The sequence below is a fragment of the Falco peregrinus genome, chromosome 3, assembly GCF_023634155.1.
Source record: "Falco peregrinus isolate bFalPer1 chromosome 3, bFalPer1.pri, whole genome shotgun sequence".
NCBI classification, from domain to species: domain Eukaryota; kingdom Metazoa; phylum Chordata; class Aves; order Falconiformes; family Falconidae; genus Falco; species Falco peregrinus.
The window spans coordinates 55409719-55430117 of NC_073723.1; the positions used below are offsets into that span (position 1 = coordinate 55409719).

At 43.4% G+C, this 20399-nt stretch overlaps 1 protein-coding gene across 4 annotated transcripts; it reads left to right on the forward strand.

Moving 5' to 3' along the window:
* The first annotated feature begins 7336 nt into the window (after window positions 1-7336).
* Window positions 7337-20376, forward strand: AQP4 (aquaporin 4). 4 transcript variants are annotated; one of them, XM_005243272.3, is made up of 5 exons: window positions 7337-7564; window positions 11823-12237; window positions 13157-13321; window positions 13691-13771; window positions 16378-20376. In XM_005243272.3, the coding sequence occupies exons 1-5, from the start codon at window positions 7491-7493 to the stop codon at window positions 16654-16656; spliced, it is 1014 nt and encodes a 337-aa protein (XP_005243329.1). In that variant the 5' UTR covers window positions 7337-7490; the 3' UTR covers window positions 16657-20376. The 4 variants fall into 4 exon arrangements, with proteins under 4 accessions (XP_005243329.1, XP_055656734.1, XP_055656733.1 ...); XM_055800758.1 differs by having other exon boundaries at window positions 7341-7716; XM_055800759.1 differs by lacking the exon at window positions 13691-13771 and having other exon boundaries at window positions 7339-7716.
* The last annotated feature ends 23 nt before the right edge of the window (window positions 20377-20399 follow it).

A 20399-nucleotide genomic window follows, 5' to 3' on the forward strand; every position in this document is an offset into this window, starting at 1 on the left:
TACAGGGGGACTTCTCCTTGTTGAACCTCATACAATTGGCCTTGGCCCATTGATCCAGCCTGTCCAGATCCCTTTTCAGAGCCTTCCTGTCCTCAAGCAGATCAACACTCCCACCCAACTTTGTGTCATCTGCAAACCTACTGAGGGTGCACTAAATCCCCTTGTCCAGATCATTAATAAAGATATCAAATAGAACTGGCCCCAGTACTGTGCCCTGGGGAACACCACTTGTGACCAGCTACCAACTGGATGTAACTCCACTCACCACCATGCTTTGGGCCTGCCCATCCAGCCATTTTTTTACCCAGTGAAGAGTACACCTATCCAAGCCATTAAGCAAGCAGTTTCTCCAGGAGAATGCTGTGGGAAATGGTTGTTCTGTATTAATAAGTCTACAAAGAAGTAAAAAAAAAATATTTATTATCCCCGAAGTCTTCTGCAATAAAAGCCTTTCAGTACTGTTTTTAATTATTCACAGCTCACAGCTTTTTTTCCCTACCTTTGGCTTTGCAAAAGAGCAGCTTGCCAATCTATAACTGCCCATAGAAGGCAGTCATGGAAGTTAGATCAGAAAATGTTGTTTAGAAAGAAACATGAGGTGTAAAGGTAGCATAAAGCCAGAGAGCTCTTGGGCCCTGTGCTTGATTTCATTCAGTCTTTGTAGACTGCATCTGCCACTCACCCTCCATACCTGTGGGGTGCCAATACCTGTGAATACTGGAGCAGAGCTATGGGCCTTGAAAGACTATTTTCTATGGCTGGCTGTGCTTCCAGAACATGCTCACTGGAGCTCAGCAGCTGAAGACAAAACTTTGTTGACCGATCAGTTATCCTGTGTTCACCAACCAACCGTCCATCCATCCATGCAGTGGCTATAAGCTGGTATCAGTAAAGATGAAGTTGACAGCAAGAAGTGTTTGTTTCTTTGCATCAATCTCGATTATCTTTGTTGACAATTAAGCCAACACAAGAATCTCCAAAGCAGTACAGCCTCTGTCGTAACAGAGACTGAAAAACTCTAATTGCCATTTCTGAGTTTAAAACATTCCTCCTAGTCCAGTAAAAATATGGCACCTGTATCACAAATTACTAGGCTTCGTCTAATTCTTTTTCAAGCTGTAAACATGAAAAACTGTCAGAAATGAAACTAATGTTCTACAAAGGATTGCAAGAAAAACATGCTGTCAGATTTTCTTTAGAAACTTATGGACAAAAAAGCTTGAACTTGTAAATATTCACAGTTAGACCCTGCTTTTCAGTTAGTTCAATGAAAGATGAACCTTTGCATAGAAAAAAAGATCAACATCTTCACTTTTATAGCCTGAGGTTTTAGAAGGTATTAATGTTGGGAAGGAAGAAAACCCCTGTAAAATACATAGTGTTAAGAAGACAGTTGCTATTGTAATCTACAAAGACAACCCGGATGTTCTGAAGCAAAATTGTCTTTCTCAGAACATGCTACATAAGCCCATTCATGGCATACGTTTCCACTAGGTGTATAAATCCTATGAATATGAAGATGTTTGTGTATTATGTATATCATCTTCATATTATGTACAGCGGATGGCTTGGACAAAGAACAAATTCCTAGCATTGGGCCACATGTCAAATATACTATACCACTGAGGCTCAGCCTTGCCAAAAAGAAAAAAAGGAAAAGTAAAAAAAGAAAACCAACAGAGGACAGATTTAATTTTTAGAACTACCCACTGGCTGATGGAGGTAGCTGTACAGAGCAATGCATTTGAGCGTTTGTGGAGGCTTTACTACAATACTGAGTGACTTTGTTTAAAGCATTATGACCATACGTTGGCCATGGAGTGGTAAACGTATTCAGACCTGGTTGATAGATCTCTGAAAGTACTTAATGGACTAGTCATGGCAGCAATTGGCAGGGATCTGAAGGAATCACTATGAGGCTTCATGTGCTTCTGGGTTTTCCTCAGTGAGTAAATCTGGAAGTAAATGTAGAATCACTGCCAGTATAGTTTGAGCATGACTTAAATTAGTAGGCTGAGAAAGGGATGGCCTTCTGTAGCATGAGCCCTGTCAGACAGAACATCTGCAAAGTTTCATGTCTCAGAGCAATCCAAGACATGTACAGAACGAGGGCTATATCCCGAGAAAGTCTGAGAGTTATTGTGAAGAATCAAGAAAGACTGTTTCCTCAACGTGATGCTGCAGAGGATGGCTAATTCAGTTCCTGGGTGTGCTACAGGAAATGTTTTTACTTCAGAATATGCCTGCTGAGAGTCCGATATTAAAAATGCATTTTTAAAAGCATGTTGAAAAAGTGGTGAAGGCACAAACGAGCTGAAAAAAAGAATAATTTCTTCAGAGCGAGGGACTTTGAAAGCTCAGTCTGCTTAGCTTATCAAAAGGATGATGAAGAGATGGCTTGCTCACATTATGTAAGTATCCTCATGGGGAGACAGTAGAAGTACAAGAAGCTTTCTAATCTGGGAGAGAACAGCATAATAAAAACCAATATATGGCAGATGAATTGATACAAACTCAGTTTAGAGACAAAGACCTTTTTTGGTGATGGAAACTATTAGTCTTGGGAATAAGCTACCAAGGGAATGGGTGGATTTTCTAGCCCCTAAGTTTTCAAATCAAGGAAGGGTGATTTTTGTAAAATATATTGAACCAAAAGTTATTGAACTCATGAGATGTGTCATGAGGTAAAGTGTAATGGTCTATGATATATAGTTAACTAGAAAACTTTATGTTGCCATAAACTCCATGATTCTTTGACTGAGCTTCATTTCTGCAGGATACTGAAGCAGTGGTGAGGGAAGAGGCTGAGCGTTCGGAGCGGAGGAGCTCAGAAACAGCAGCAGGACTGTAAGGGAGAGCAACTCAGGTCAGGAAAGCACAGCTTTCAGAAATCAGCAGCTGGATGTTGAGGAGCATACAACAGTGGTATATACAAAGTGGAGTACTACATTTTTTGTGGCTAATAAAATCTGTGAGCGCTTAACCAAATTTCAGTGTCTCACCTAGCAAAGTTAGGCAGATCTTTTTCGCCCACTGGCTAAGACTACACAACCCCCAGCACAAAGACCACCAGCATGCTGGGCTGTTAGTCCCTCCCAGCACATGCAAAGCCTCCTGCACCTTGCCCTGTGCTGCTGAATATTGTTGCCTGCCTCCACAAGAGAGCTACTATTCTCCCCCATTGCCAGTTGACCTGGGATTCTTCCCCCAACTTTCCTGTACTCAACATGAGTGCCAGGGCTGCTTTCCTGCTCCCCCCCTCCACTTCATCTAAATCCTGGCTGTCTCTGCCACTGATGCAGCTTTGCAACCAGAATTGTGGCAGTTTGTGGCAGGAGGGGAGAAAAAGGACTTTCTTTTTCTGTGTTCCCAGCACAGGGCCAGTCCATGCCATGCTGAAATTAAACTGCCTCTAATGATGAAAAGCCTCCAGGTGGTTCCTATACTACCTAGATCTTAATTTTGCTTTTCCAACTGTAATTGCTGCCTATTGAGGTGGGGAGAGAGAGCAAAGAAAAACCAGTCAATCCAAATTGTCTCTTGAGGGAGGTAATAGAGCAGGGCTAAGGAAGCTCAGTAGTCATCTAAGTGCACAGCTTCTTGTAAAATGTCTCTGAAAAGCCTGAATGAATCCCCCAAATGAATGGCCATTTTTTCCCTTTCAGTTCTCCTTCTCTAGCATGGAACTCAATGTGAAACTTGTGGACAGCCAGATTCCACAATAAATAGAGAAGGAGAGTAAAACTAAACCCGCTGGAGCTTGGCCAGCAGCAATGTCAAATCTCTTGACTGATTTCCCAGGGAATTCTTGCTCTAAATGTCAGGAGAACATAGCCCTGCAGTCAAACCTGGACCAGACTGATACCAAGGCATGACAAAATGAATGACCTAAGTAACAAGATTACACCGCAGGAAAATTAAAACTTCAGAAATGTGCAAAGATCACATTTCAGTAAGCGGTGTTTTATGTAAGATCCTTTTAGTAGACACAGCTTAACCCGAACTTATAAAACATAAATTGATGAGGGGAGGGGGATTTATTAATGGCAACAGAATGAAACTTTGAATCAGTCAGAAAAGAAAGTCTGAGAGTTTCTGCAAGCCTCAATGGTTTCTGAGAGGCTTACAGCCTGCTCTCAAACACTCTTTGGAGCCAAGGAAGGTCAAAGGAATTCAGTCTCCTAGGAGTCTGCACCACTATGAAAACAGCAGCTAAGTCCCTCCATCACTCAGACACTTCTGAAAATACTCCTGGAGCCCCTCCTGCCAGCGGCAGCGAGCGTCCCTTTGGCTGTGGTTACCTGCAGCCACTCAGGTTCGTGAGGCTGGCAGGAGCCTAAACAGCTTTGGGGGTTCTGATCCTCCACCAGCTGTAGCTGAAACTGTCTGGTGGGTTCAAAATCTGTTGGAAAGGGCAGGAAGACCCAGAGAAAGAGAGGGGGAGAGGGGGAGTACGTGCATGTAAGCCTCATTGCTTTTGGAAACTGAAACCCTGAAGTGGTGCTGAGAGAGGAGCCGAGCGAGCTGAGGAGCTTAACAACAGCAACGTAAGGGAGAACAGTCCAGCTCCGCTGGGTACAAAAGCAAGAGAACTAAGGCACTGGGAAAACACACAGTGCTTCCAAATCATGTCCTTTTTTTTGGATTTTGGTCTTTCTTTTCTTTGCTTCAGTGTTGTCTGACACACCCCACAGTCTGACAGAGTTGCCCGGGATGGATATCCATGAGACACGCCATAGGAGTGTAGTACGTAGGTACTTCTCCCACACTGCTATTCAGTGAGGTGACAGAATCTAGTGCTGGGAGTTTTTCTGCCTCTCTCTCTCTCATATTGTTTCAGCTGGAATTAGCTGTTTGCACATTCCTCTCCGACTTTGGCAGCGTGCCCTCCCCTCCATAACAGACCAACCTGAAAACCCAGATCCAGGGCGCTTCAACTGTCTGGGAAGTCCATGTTCAGAACAGGGATGTGTCTTACATGTTGCAGCATCTTCTCACCATGGCTTACATTCCCATGGAGATCTTTAATTCATGATGCCCTAAAAATGACTGTAGAAACTCAGATGTAATGTTCAGTGAAGGAGAAGCAAAGGCACAAAAGGATTCCACTGCACATTTTCCCCTCCTCAGACACAGATTGGGCTTTAACAGCATTTTTAAATTTTTCATATATATGCTTTTAAAGTTATTTCCTTAACTGTGTTGAGCATAGCAGCAGGAGGAATATTTTGTCCTTGGCAGAAGCCCAAAATGAGTTAAGCCAGGTTTTATAAAGATGAAAATATATAATCAAAAAAAAAGAGAAAAAAAAAAGAACCTATGCGGTCCCAACTCCCAACACTGACATATCTGTCTGTTTTTCAGTGCCATCTCAAGGGATGTCTTCCTTGTCTTCTGTGCTTCCAAAAGAACATTGTCTGTTTGCTTGATCAGAGCTGGCACAGTGCGGTTTCCTCCAGGTTTGTGCCTGAAGCATTGCCTTTCTCTGTTTATGTGGCCACAACCTTTGTCTAATCCTCCAGAATATCTATCACAATAAGAACGGTAGCGGTGACAGAAGCCATTAATGTTTTGGCTTCCCCGTGTGGCACTGACCTGCTCTGCAGATCAAAAAGAGCAGATGTAAGCTACCTGCAAGAAAAAGAAAAGCAATTATTGGTTTTGTTCAGCGAATTTTGTTTGTGAACAAGCAAGTGGGCCTTAGGAGCAGAGCCTGCAAGGTGACAAAGAACAAGTGTGTTGTCAGGGCAAAGCTATGAAAGCAAACTCAGCCCTGATTTGAAAGAGCCAGCTCCAAAACTGGAAAGAAATTTGAGGTTTGTACGGGTGCCTTTTGTAGCTTTTGGAACACCAGAGGAAAGGATTTGTATGACAGAAGTAGCCGTGGTATAGAAGGCTGAAATAATCAGATAATGACTTTGCCAAATGCAGGTGGGAAAAGATGTGGCACATTCAAGCCACATCAAGGGAAGCCACAGGTGTTTGAAGCAGAGCACTAAAAAGGAGCTTTTTTTACAGTAATTCCTGGCAGAGGGGAAAAGGGAACAGGGACAAAAAGTATGTAGAGGAATGCTCTAACTGAAATTCTTTCACTGTGAACAACTCCTCCTGCAGCAGCAACAGAAAATGTTGATCTGTGAGTATACGAAGTATACGATTGGCTCATGTGTCAATAAGACAGTACTTGAAGTTTCTGGAATCACTGTAGCAGGTTGTGAAGAGCATAGATTGAAAAACCAAATGGGCCAAATGAAAGAGCGGAGCTGTGTAATGATGGCTGCACCCCCTCTACACTAAGCTCAAAACATAAGCAAATGAAGCGAAGCCTGAAAATGAGAAAGAAAAACATCCAGCCAGCTGTTTTTCTTTTGCTAGCAAATTGTGAAAGTCTCTTGGTATCCTTTACAACATGGCTATAGGGGAAGAGCAGGCAAACATGAGAGAAACACCTGCATTTGTACCTTATGATCACCTGCATTTACCATAAACTGTGATGGATAGTATTTAACACGTGGTCATTACTTTTTTTATTATTGTGTGTAAAAATGTGTCGAGGTCATCCAGAACAAATAGTGTTATACATTATACTTGCTTTTCACTGGTGTAAATTATTACCTACAAACCTCTAGCAGAAGCTAAAAGAGGACTTTCTGTCCAGGGTTTCCATGCCCAAAGCAGTCCTTCACATTTTTCACTGTTTCCTAATGGTCAGAAGGATTAGCTGTACAGTGTGTCCCATACAGGCTGGCTGATCATCATGCCAAACTTTGATTCTTTCTCTGTTGCTACATGGATACACAGCGGTAGATGCAGTTTCTCTTGCATGCTGTTTTAACCTCGTTTGACACTTGCGACACATCCCTTAAAATGTTTTCTACCTAACTTATGCGCAGGTTCTTGTATTGGATGCAAAGGTCTAAGTCAGTGGAGAAAAAGGATTCTCCAGACACTCTGTCCCATTTTCACCCATCTTCTCCAAGAGGCAGTTTCTACGCATTCCCTAATGAAGTAATTGTGCCTGGAAACTTAGGCAACTTCGTTTTTTTTCTTATTACGTGAAGGGCTGTTTTTTTCATCGGATTGTTTTTGTGCTGTAGAGTCATCGGGTTCTTTCCAAGGTGAGGACCACCTAAGTTTCCTCAACAGCGTCACAATCTAATTTCAACAGTTCTTTTCAGTGGCCTCCATTGGCTTCCCACACTAGGCAAAACTTTGCTGAATTTAGCACTTCCAAGAAATAAAACTTCTTTGCCTCTTTCATAACCAGTAGCATCCTAGTAAGGGACTAGTAGGAATTTTTGGTGGATAAAGCTCCCCGGCTGTGGAGTCGCTCAGACTTTTTTTCCTTCCACAGTGCGTGGCAGAGAAGAAACGGAGAAACCGTTGGGTCCTCCCCATCGCTGCTGCTGCAGCGTAGTGGGCTCGCTTCGACCCTGGCTGCTTCTTTTAATAAGCAGCCGCGAACCCCCTGAATTAATCTGCATATTCACATGATCGCAAATGACCCGCGGCCGGGGCTCCGGCGGCAGTTCCTCGAGTCCCCTGCGGCCGGCCGGAGCAGCAGGTAGGGGACGGCGGGCGGGCGGGCGCTGGCCAGCCGCCGGGCCGGGAGCCGCGCCACCCCCCCGCCCGCGCCCCCGGCCCACCCCGGGCCGCGCCGCTCACCCGCGCCCGCCGGGCAGGCATGAGCGACGGAGCGGCCGCTCCGCGCCGCGGGTGAGTGCGCGGCGCTCCGCGGGGCGCGCAGGGAGGGGGCGGAGGGCAGGGAGGCGGGGTGGCGGGCAGGCGGGAGGGGGCAGCCCACCCGAACCGAGGGTGACTTTACGGGAAAGCCGCGGGGAGAGCGGAGGGGGGTGCGCGGCTGCGGGAGGGGCGCCCCTTTCCGCGCCCGCGGGGAACCCCCGGCTGTCCGGCCCGGCGAGGAGTCGCGCAGCCGGGTCGCTCGGCGGGGGGCTCGGGGGTGCTGCCTTTCCCCCACGTTTTGCACCGAGGGATGGCTCCAAGGGCACCGGGCTCCCCCTCCCCGAAGGCGCTACCGCAGCCTTTCGGTCGTCCTTGCGTTCGAACACGCGAGGTGCAAAGGCGGGGGGGGAGGTGGGGTGCAGCGGGCTGCAAACCCCTCTCCTCGTCCGCACCCTAAAACGTCGTTTTATTCGCCACTTGCGGTCCTGCGACGAGAGACGTGCGTGCAGAAAGCCCAGCTCCCGCACAGCCCCCGGGCTGCGGCACCGCACTCCCAACCTCCGCTCCCCACCCCCTGCAGATCCACCCGTGTCAGTCCCTCATTCAACAGCGCCGTGGAAAATGAGGCGAAGCGGTGACAAGCAAGCCCTGCCGCCGTGCACTGGGCTCGCAATGACAGCCTGTCGCCCTGCTCCCCCCACGCTGGCAAGCGGGTGCCCGACGTCCATTTGAGCTCCAGCCCGCGGTGCCGGCGCAGGTCGGGAGCTACGTGAGCTTGCTGCGGAGGTGCCGCTGTAAATAGCCGCCGCACGCACGAAACCTGTGTGTGACAGTAGTGTCGTGTGGAGCGGCTGGCTGCAAGCCCGCATCCAGGCCGTTTGCTCTGCTCCTTGAAATGATAGTAGTTAGAAAAGGAAGGATTTTAAAAAAACCGTTTGACTTTTGCACTGGAAGCCTTTGTTACTGTTTACTTTGTTACGGCTTTGAAGCCATAACCATGCCTGCAGCCCTGATGGCAACGCGACCTGTAAAAACCCACCTTACATCCTAGCAGACACAGTCCACTCTATCATGCGTAGCCCAGACCAGCGAATTCCAAGCATGACCACAGTTCAAATTTATGTTGACCATAACATGAAAGTGTCTTTCTATTTTTCTGTTGTGTTTTGTATTTATCTGAAGCAACCACAATCAACAACCCCTCCAAAAAATTGTTTTGCAACTTTGATGGCCAATCTTAGTTGCTGGGAAGTCCCAGTTTTGGTTGCAGACCTGGCACAGACACCACTGTCTCATCTCAAGCCTTTAAATTAAATGCATGCTGAAAAAATAATGGATGTTGGAGATGGTGTTGATTTCTAAGTTGCAGATAGCCTTCGGATTTAAATGAAAACCTGTACTCAGGGCTCAAACACAGTATTGAGCTTGTGTTAGAGGATTTTACAGTGGAGAAGGTGGTGTGCAGTTTGAAAGAAAAATTTGGCCATGACAGCTAGGTATTTTGCTGGATGTTGAAATCATAGAAAAATAGGCTGCTTCAGAGAAACATGTATGCATTAAAAATAGAAGTGTAGATCATTAACTATCAAAGTATGGCTGACTATATGTATAGTTCTAATATTTTGATTTTTTTCCACGTAGTGTGCTGTTTTAGACCAACAGAAACTTTATGTTGATAAGCAAGCTTCTCTGTTTGAGTTACGCTTTTGGCTTGCATGCAGCATTTTTGCATTTTCAGGGCTGTAAATAGTATTGACTGAACTGATGGGATGTGCTCTCAGCTGGAGAAGCAGTACGAGATCTGCCTTTCATAAATGGTAGCAGCCTCCTTCTAGACAATCCCAGCAGCAGTTCAGTAGAAGGTGTGATCTCCTGGATCCTCATCTCCCTCTTGTACATACATTCACTCTTAATGTGTTCTTTCAAGATGTTCCGCAGCTAGAGGGAAGCTAAGTGCACGATTTTGATACCAAACACCCTTTTCTGCTCACTTCTACAGGATGAAGGAATGTAATTAATTTGGAGATCTCACTGTTCTCTGCATACAGAAAGAGATGGTCAGGGACACTCAGACATAGGAGTGACCATAGGTCTCTCCCATGCTCCAGAAACCTACATTCCCCCCATAGTGCCCTTGGTGGTTGGAAATTTTGCAGAAGTGTGGAATATAACACCAGGGCTTGCATTTTGCTTAGCAAGCAAAAAATCAGGGAAATCCAGGTTGCATCCCAACTGAGATGGGGGTGAAAGGGTGGATGAGTGCTGCTTCCCTTACCTGTGCACGCAGGTTTCTTTTCCATGGGCTCCAGGATATGCTTCATTCCTGTATGAAATGTCACCTGGGACATGCCCTGTGAAAACGAGCTTTTCTCAGGCCACTAAAATGAATTATTAGTGAGGAAGTAGTAAGGGCCAGAGGTAAGCCTTTAGGTTTCAGTGAGAATCGGGGCATAGGGTTCAAAGGTAAGGATGACCGAATACCTGTGAGCTTCAGTGTTGGGCGAGGCAATGATTTTGGAGCCATTTTGAACAAAAAGTCTCATCTAGATAGTCATTAACTGACTGTTAATATCAGATCTTACAAAAACATCTTTCTGTTTGTCTCAAGTCCGACCCAAAATCAGAAGATTTTGGAGATGAGTTTATTCTCTTTTGAGTTCTGGCTTCAGTTCTTCTCCAGCAGAGCAAGTCCCACTCATGCCTCTCCGATCACTTCACAACCACTTTTTAACAACCATTTGCAGGAGATAATGTAATTCTTGCTCTCATTTGAGAGTCTAGAGAACTGAGATAGAGTTCAAATGACCTATCCAAAATACGCAGTAAATTAGCATAAGAAATGAGACAAGGAAACAAATTATTTGCTCTAGTCACAGGATTAAATTGCCTTTCCCTAACTCACTGCAACTGTTAAGAAATTCATGGACCATTCCTCTTGCAATAACTTGAAAAGGGCGGACATGCCTTTTATGCTTCTTTCTGATGTAAGTGACATTAAATATGCATTGTAGCTCAGTTACCTTAGATAACTGAGCATAAATTCATCAGTCTTCCACTTGAAATTCTGTTCCCAAATGTAGCAGCTGAATATTCTTTCTTTTGTTTTCTACTTTTTGGAGGGGTTGGAGGTTTTTTGCTTTTGTTTTTAGAGAAGAATCTTGTTAGCATTCCTTAGAAACTCATTAAAATGCTTCCCTTTTGGCTTATTCTCCTAATTTATTAATATCACAAATAACTTTTCTTTGGTGACCCACTTTCATAGGTATCTGAACATCTAGCAAAATTGTAACTCATCAGGAAGGCAGTGTAGACTAATAAATACACTCTCCAGACAGAGAAGAAAATCAAGACATTTCTTTCTGTGCCACACAGTTCTACACACCACACATGCAGAAATATTGCTCTATTCCACAGCTTACTCAGCACCCTTAGCCCAAAAGAAAGTGCTTTATTGATTGAGTGATTGATTTAAAGTTCAGAATTTAGGATTGCATCTATTCTTCTGGCTGAATTCAATTTTTACTCTACATCCACAGTGAAGAAACTGCTCTTTGCGTAAATATAAGTTGAAATATGGGTTTGTGTGAGCGTTCAAACAAACAGAACTTCTCTTACACCTCCCAGGACAACCTCCTAACACTACACTGTTATCAAAACCATTAGGGCTTGACTAAGATACTGCTTTTTATTGAATTATCAAATTTGTTTTGTTGAAAAGTACAGATTTGCTTAGAAAAAGAGGATACCCACAGATTTAATGAATGTGATGGTCAACAGGCCACTGTATGTTGAAGGGATGTACAGACTCTAAGTCAGGCAGATGTCAGCTGGTATAGAAGAATACGCTTATATTCATACTCACTTCAGAAGATACAGAGTTGCTTTCTGTGACCTGAAGCTATACAGACAGACTTATTGCAAGGGGCCGTTAATTACCCCCTGTCCTACAGACACTCAAAACACTGGTTATGTTTTAAGGGCAGTCTGCTCTGAAAGTGCAATCTGTGGTCGTCCCAGCCTGAGGATACTCAGCATTGCCGCCTTCTCTCTGTCTGGATAGTCTGCTGGATAGCAACCCCCAACAGGAGAGCATAAGGCTTACTTGGTGACTTCTTATGAAGCTTTGTTTTTCTTTCCAGTAAGTGTGGACGTCTGTGTAAGTGTGAGAGCATCATGGTAGCGTTCAAAGGAGTCTGGACTCAGCCCTTCTGGAAAGCTGTTTCAGCAGAATTTTTGGCCATGCTCATTTTTGTACTTCTCAGCCTGGGCTCCACAATCAACTGGGGTGGAGCAGAGAAGCCCCTGCCTGTAGACATGGTCCTTATCTCCCTCTGCTTTGGACTCAGCATTGCAACCATGGTGCAGTGCTTTGGACACATCAGTGGAGGCCACATTAACCCTGCTGTGACCGTGGCAATGGTCTGCACGAGGAAGATCAGCCTCGCCAAGTCTGTCTTCTACATTCTTGCGCAGTGCCTGGGAGCCATCGTGGGCGCAGGCATCCTTTACCTCGTCACACCACCGAGCGTCGTAGGAGGCCTGGGAGTCACTGCGGTAATCGCTTCTCCTCCAGCTCTTCAACTAGACTTAGAGCCTAAGAACATACAATCAGTGTCACGCAGCATAAAGAGAGCTCAAGTAGAGATTTCGGGAGCTTGCTGGTTTATTTACAACATCTAGACAGGGCTTAAAGCTCTCTTTAGGATAGGTTTATGCAGTGTAATATCTAAAGCTGTTCTTTTTATAGAAGTTCTTTTTCCTAGAACTTCCCCAAATCTGATGACAGCAGGTAATGTTAATTTACATACAAAATTTAAATAATATATGCGTGAAATGCCATTTTTATATGGGCTGGGGAGGGGGAAATTAATTCTATGCCATTATGGTGGGGGCTGAGAAAACATCAACTTAAAATGACATACTTTTGAAATAGATTGTGGCTTAGATTTCAGCTTTGTTCTAAACTAATAAGGAACGCCATCAGTTAGCCCTGTTGCAGGACTTATTAAAAATGCACTTGAGCCGCACACTGCTTAATTTTTAATTGAAATTTAAATTAATTAAGTCAGGGCTAATTAATGAATTTATAATTGAATAGTAAATTACAGTGCTCCCAAGAAAAAAAATGGTGAAGGGGAAGTGCAGCATTTGCAAATCCCTGTGTAAAAATAAACTATACTTCTGCAGTCTAACTTTGAAGTTCTTGTTGGATGTTACTGTTAAGCCTTCTGTTCTCAGTCCAGCAGTAATTTTCCATGGCTCTCAAAATAATAAAAAAAATTTAAAATTAAAAAAAAAAAAAGGAGGAGAAAAGTGTGGGAGGGGAATCTGTACCTCTAAAAGTTCATTGTTGCTTTTCACTCTGTACCATTTAGAAATAACTGTCATTGAAATACAATTAATGTCTGTGGTGGCTTTCTGATTTACGAAATCACCTTTTCTTCATTTCCGGTGTTTCTTTCCCTTCTTCCAGGTACACGGAGATCTTTCCGCTGGCCATGGACTCCTGGTGGAGTTGATAATTACATTCCAGCTGGTTTTTACTATTTTTGCCAGCTGTGATTCAAAACGAAGTGATGTCACTGGTTCAGTAGCTTTAGCAATTGGATTTTCTGTTGCAATTGGGCATTTATTTGCTGTAAGTTAATGGCTTCTCCTTAAAAAATAGACCCCCTTTCCCTTTATGACTACTTCAGAAGTAAATGGAAACTTCTGTGGCCTTTATAGCTGCTATAGCTGTATAGCTGCTATATTCTGCATGGATCCACACCAAAAACCTTTGGAATAGCAGGAGGGTCCCCTTGGGTAGGGTGTTGCATGAGAACTTTTCTGCCTGTTTACATGATGACTTTGTTAATTTTGTGGTAAGACTCAGGAGAGTGACAATACCTGCTGTCAAGATGAGAAGCCATACAAAACCAGGGTGTCCCATAGTACAAGGACTAACAGAAATTGATTAACTACCTTCAAGACTTTAATAACAGGTAACATTTTGTCTCTGCCTTAGATCAATTACACTGGTGCCAGTATGAACCCTGCTCGATCATTTGGACCTGCTGTCATCATGGGGAGATGGGAAAACCAATGGGTAACTCTGCCTTCATGAGTCCTTCACCATAGCGACAAACAGCTATCAGGATTTTTCATGCATCATTTGCTTTTAGTTATTTATCCCAGGATGTCCCGTAGAGACCATCACTGAGGAAGGCAGGCGCTGACCTGCCACAGGCTTAGGTATAGTTACACTCCTCGCCCAGGACTGTGGTGCAGTACGCAGCACATTGGAATAGCGTCTTGCTATTCGGGGGCTGTTTTGTGGAGGTAGTAGCTGGGGTAGAAAGGGAACCATACAAAAAGTTCAAAACCAAAAAAAAAAAAAAAAAAAAAGCAATCCAGTGAGACTGAAAGAATTGAACTGCTAGAAAGAAAAATCCTCCGAGGCAGATTGCAACCCCCCCGGTCACGCTGGTGAGAAGTTATGGAAGTAATTCTGTCAGCTTCACGTTTCACCTGGTTCTGCAGCAAACTGGGGCAGACATAGAAAATGAGAGCAGGGACCCTCTGTGATCTGGTTCCCCGGGGAGGTTTCCTGCCTCGCTGAATGCCCGGAGTGAGAGATGAAGGGGTTGCAGTCTGGTCTTTGTAGACCAGACCAGATGTTACCTGCTTCAATTTGAAAGCGTCAGCTTAACTAGGAGTATTTGCACAGGAAACAATTTGATAAACAGGTTGTGAATGATGCAGTGATTTTCTATAGCATCCCATTATTAAACTTATTAAAAAGCAATTCACATTTTATAAGGGAGAGGTGGATTGCAGCGCAGCCTCACCTAATTATAGACAGGGAAAGCACTTCTAGGGACACTTTCAATGCTAACTGTAAGAGCTGCATATTACAGTGCATTTAAGGATTTTCTTGATTTTTAAAGTATGAAGCCCACATTGCTCCCACTGCAGCTAATAACAGAAATAGCATTGTCTTCAGGCCCTAAGGCTCCAATTCTGCAAACATGATACCATGTGTAACTTTGTTCCCAAGTGTTACCCTACTGAGGCAGATTTACCCAGTTGTCAGTGAATGGCTGTTCATACGAAAAACTGCTGTAGTTTTTCACAAGATTAATTATCCATACTCTGAAGGAGCCTAGAACTTATAACTGAAGCTGTAAACAATAAACAGATATACCATGGAGAAACTTCTAGGAGAAGCTTAACTACTGTCCCAGTTGCTTGGAAAGGTGGCCTTTTCTTTTCCTCCAGAGCAGTGACATTGGCATGCCATTGACAGAAGCCCGTGGGCTTCTGCACCTACTAATGTTACTGATCTGCTGCACGTCATGCTGAAATAAATAGGTACCCTACAAAGTTGTGTGTGTCGGTTGTATGTACTTACTCAAATTAGACAATCAGGTAGGTGACTGCCTGTTAGATTCTGTGGGATCAGAACCCAAATTTGGATGATTTTGGAAATGTGAGTCTGAAATACTGCAGTAGTATTTGTCTATACACTAGGGAAGATTCTGTTTCCTTAAAAGTTCAGTGTCACCCTGGGTGAAAATGCAGAAAGAAAATCAGTTTTCTACATTGGTGTTGATTTCATGCACCATCTAGCAAACAGTCTATGTATGTTGTCTAAGGTTGGCAACAAGAGATGAAAATTTAGAGGAGGCCTCTTGGAAAGAGATGGATCAGTAAAACTTGACAAAACTATTTCCTTTGAAGATGTGTGCCTGCTTTTTAATCATCTAATCCCTGCTAGTTTAAAATGAAAGCTATGCCAGAGCAACTATATATTGTATTTGCCTACAGAGCTCTATTTGACAAGTCATACATGACTCTACCAGGATCTTTTATGTCTCAAGAAATGCTATAGCTATGGTTGATCCAAATAAGGATGATGAAGAACCTCTACTTTTGTCTTACAGACAAAGTTTTTTAAAAAATAAGTTAAATCTTCAAATCTTCCATAAAGTGGGGGCAAAAGCTGCTTTCTAGTATCAGGAGGAGGTCGGGCAGCCAGAGAGGATGTCTGCATGTCTGTCGATGGAAGGTGTCCATAGCTTCGCTGCTGCTCTGCCAGTCTGCCCCAGAACATTGTAGACTGAAATCTTTTTCAGGCATCAGGGAAGTAGTAACTGTACCTCACTGACATGTCAACATAGGTCCCTCTTCAACGCTGCTCCACGGGGTCCTGGTGATTCCCTAAATACTGGCATGAGAGGAGATTTTAGGGAAAAGACACACCTATGGATGCAAGGTGGTTTAGGTGACTGGATTCAGGGTGACTATTTTTGAAGGGGATGAGATATATGTGAGAGAGACTGGGAGGAGTCAGAAAGAAAAAAAAGCAACCTAGGACGGATGCCATTAATTACCTAAGAGGCTGCCTTTTGACCTATTTCATATGTGATTTTTAGAGCAGTCACTTAACTGCTGAGCTCCAGGTCACCTTCTGTGAAACCTACGGCAGTTACACTTCTCTGCCTCCTAAACTGGTATGATGGCATATTTCATCCCTGTTCATGAAAGCCATGTGGCCTTGCGTTTCTGGAGAGTTGGTTCTAACAATTGGGCCAGGGCATTTTGCAGAAACTTTTCTGGGTAAGTCTGTAGTGGTATGCTTTTCTCTGAGACCCTGGCTTGTTTATTTGCTCCAGAGCTTAACGCCTGTCTTTTTTTCACCTCTTTTTGCAGGTATATTGGGTGGGACCAATAATAGGAGCAGTCCTTGCTGGTGCTCTTTATGAGTACGTCTATTGCCCAGACGTTGAACTCAAACGCCGTTTTAAAGATGTCTTCAGTAAGGCTACCCAGCCGTCCAAAGGGAAGTACATTGAGGTGGACGATAACAGGAGCCACGTGGAGACCGATGACCTGATCCTGAAATCTGGCATAGTTCATGTGATTGATATTGACAGGGGTGAGGACAAGAAGGGAAGAGATCCATCCAGCGAGGTGTTGTCTTCTGTATGACTAGCAAGAAGCACTGAAAGCAGAGAGCAGCCTGCTAGCACATCCACAGATATCCTTCCACCTATTAAAGAAACAGATCTCCTCTAGACTGAGCATCTACCATTTCTTAAAAGGTATGGTGTGGGAAGCTGCATGGTAGTGGTGTCACCAAACCATACACCTGCTCAGTTGAAAGATTAGGACTTTGCTATAATTAGGATTCCCTGTCTATTGTTCCAAATTAAGCGCTGGTCCTAGTATTTTCCTTTCCTTCTTTCTGATGCAACCCCGAAGTCCAAAAGAGACAAAAGCGTTCTCCTTCAATAAATCAGTCAATAATGAGATAGAGACGTTTAACATTCAGATTGACAGTTAAGACATATCGGGAAATGCCTATAGACATGAAGACCTACTTATCAGATTGTTCTTCTGACACTTAATTGGCTGTTGTCAGCTCCAGTTAGAACATCTTATCCATTTAGTGTCCTCTGCGAGGTTCAGGAAGAGCACCAACAGTATTTAAGAGTTTTATCCACAGTCAAGCAAAGGAGTATGGTTTTTAATCGTGTACATCACTATTGCCTTTCAAACTACCTCTGAAAACCTGATACTTTAGTAGGTTAAAAAAATAAGAACTCTACCAACCCATCAAATTTCACTTATGTGATTTGCAGTGTAAATATACTACCTTCATCCCTTCCCAAGAGTAAACACGGTAAATTGAATGTTGAAGTCTACTGTAATAATGCTGCAAAGCATTTGACCGTACTTTGTGGTCCCTTTTGTCATTGTCTATCTGGTGAAACATTCTCCTGGGGTTTGACTATTGACCATTTAGTGTTAGCAGACTCTCAAGTTGTACAAAGGATATAAAGGCCCTCCTGTTACTCAATAACTCGAGAGATATCAGAAGACAAGAAGGCATATCTGTTTTCAGTGCACTTGTTCAAATACACATCTCTGTGCTAATTTATGTAAACTAAATCTTAAATTACTTACCTACTTTCTTACAAGATGGTTGGAGATATGGGGGTTTTAATTTATTAGTAATGTAGAAGGTTTTTAACATTTAGCTGTATTGAAACACTGGTTGGGAAATATTTTTTTATAATGGATGATAAAAAAATGACTGCTTCTGGCTTTTTGCTGTAACTGATGCCTATTTGAATGGGATCCATGATTGTTCCAGTGTTCATATAGTCTTAATTACACCTCTGGCAAAGGTTTCTTTATCTGTTGTTAGGAAAACATGCAAGCACTTGCAGGGTATTTAGGGAGAAGGGGACATGAGATATGTGCAGTAATGAGTCTTTCCCTCATAGAAGTATTTTGACAGACATAATCACCCTAGAAGAACATTTCTGAAAAGCTGTTACTGACTTACTGCTTTTGTTTCTGATCAGTGGCTTTGAGTTTTACAATATGCAGCTGCAGAGCCGTCAGGAGCATGGTATTATTACTGTAATTATGTAGTTTTTATTTTGAAATTGAAAAGCTACTCCTGCCTATTTAGCAATAAGTGGGGAAAAAAAGCATTACTCCTGACTGTGGACTGTAATAGCCTTGTCTGTTCTTTGACACTCTACATGCAATCTTTATTACAGGGAATTAGATGTTTCTAATGAGATAATAAACCACTGCTACCCTCAAATCTGTGCAGTGTGATCCAAGGGCTATTCTACTATCCCAACTTGCAGCACTGTATAGTCCCAGCAAGCCCTGCCATACTCATTTTCCAAGTTTCACTTTTCCTCTCTTAAAGCCTGTTAGTGTGGCACAAGTTCCCTGTATTGAGTGTGAGATTCATGACTCCCTCATGCATTTGCAGCTGGGCCGTGATCTCTCCCTTATTCCACCCAGGCACAGAATGTAGCACACGCAGGTGCAGGACGGGGCTTCCTTGGGTGACCCAACGACAGCCCCACTCTGATGCGTGAGCCCTCCTGCCAGACACGCTCCCCATCACATACCTGTTGCAGCATCACAGCAGGGGCTGCCTGTTAGGTCTGATAGAATGGCTGATGTTTGTCCTTAGCTGTGCCTCCCTGCAGTGACGGCATCAAGGTTCAAGGGTGTCAGCATGGGTAGGGACCTGCAAGGGACAAGGTAAAATTGCCCATAAGAGCTCCTTCCTGCAGCAAGGACTAAATCTGCTGGGGAAGGGCAACACAGATGTGGTGTTTAGACCCCTGACTATCTCTGCTCAGATGGGTAAATACCTTGCTAAATAGGTTCAATGAGAAGGATCAAAACTTGTGGGGGTATTTTTGGCCTAGGCATTTGTTCTGGCTTTTTTATTTCTTGTTCTTTGTTTTCCTTTTTTTTTCTTTTTTTTTCTTCAGATTCTGCATTTGTTAAAGGGACACTTTCATTAAACCTTTTGCATGGCTTAAACAGATAAAGTAAAGAGTAATACATATAGCAGTGGTGGATTTTTAAGCAAAGGTTTGCATTTTTATATTTAAAGACAGTCCTTAGAAGCTCTTAATTTGTGAATTTTGCATGGTACTGTGTTATTTAAATAAGAAGCTGTGATTTGTTTTACCCTTAAGGGTCCTTTACACAAATGGCTTGATGTGTATTTTCCTCACTCAGCCTGATTCTGCTGCTGAGGTGAGCATAGTGTGAGCACAGCACCACCCACCTCACTTAGGAGGATCTTTTTCCTTGAAACACTCTGTATTAATGAAGTGTGGCAAAACCTCAGAACCAGTCCCAGGAGAACTTGTTGCTCAGAGAGTATCGGAGATAAGATACTGAGGCATCTGAAACAATTAGGGAAAAGAAGGGAAGGTAAAATAGAGATCACTAGACATTAAAGGATGTTTCCATGCCACTGGCCATTGGTCAGAAAAAGCAAGGTCTACTTCTGCTCCCACATAACAAGACTCGTGGGGGAGTTCGTTATTGACTGCAATGGAAACGATCCCGAGCTTTTTTGGGGCCTGATGGCTTCTCTCATGGACTTCAACTGTGTTTTTTCAAAAATCAGAGCCTTTCAGCAAGACACTTAATTCTGGAAGGAGACATGTTCAACTTGAAATTTATTGACCCACTCTAAAGTAAACCTTTAGGAGCAGCCATCATCACACCCTGCCCCACCACGAGAGATCACCATTCATGTAAGGGAATGTTTTTCTTCAGTATCGCTTAGGATCTGATTTAGCTTTGACATGTAGCGGTATGTGCTTCTCTAAGTTGTTTTGCAGTGGTATCATCGCTGTACAATAGCCACATTTGGTTAAATAATAAGACTTTGTCATGGATTGGAAATATTTGTGCTTTAATATGATTTTAAAATATGTATTTTAATACTGTTTGAGTGAGATTTATGTCCTAAAGATCTTCAGATCTAAACAGTACCTCATAACATAACTTGGTGTCCTCGTAAAGTGTTTTTTGGTTGGGGTGGGAAACGGTAAATGTCCTTTGTTTATGACAGTGGATGGAGATCACAGGAAGTCTGCCAGGCATGTCGTCATTCCAGGGTCCTAAAAAAACACAGATGAGTCTTGCACTCATCCATGAAGGCACAATTGTTTCCAGTTCTGTATCTGTACCGTAACAAACATATTCAAAGTAGTTAATTACTGGATTTCAGAAAAGAAAGGATGGAAGCTAAGGGTGGTTACACTGAGGCACACAAATACCTTTCGAGTTGCAGGAACGCTGAGGAGTTTGTCACCCAGATTCTGACTATTCTCAGGAGGGAAAAAAAAAAAAGAAAAAAGAAAAAAGAAACCCTCCAGCATTTGAGTTGTCAT

Excerpts from the sequence above, each read along its gene's own strand:
- AQP4 (XM_005243272.3), top strand. The coding sequence starts at position 7,491 with ATGATCGCAAATGACCCGCGGCCGGGGCTCCGGCGGCAGTTCCTCGAG. Across the intron at positions 7,565-11,822 it reads GCGGCCGGCCGGAGCAGCAG|TAAGTGTGGACGTCTGTGTA; the intron begins GTAGGGGACGGC and ends TTTTCTTTCCAG. Across the intron at positions 12,238-13,156 it reads GAGGCCTGGGAGTCACTGCG|GTACACGGAGATCTTTCCGC; the intron begins GTAATCGCTTCT and ends CCCTTCTTCCAG.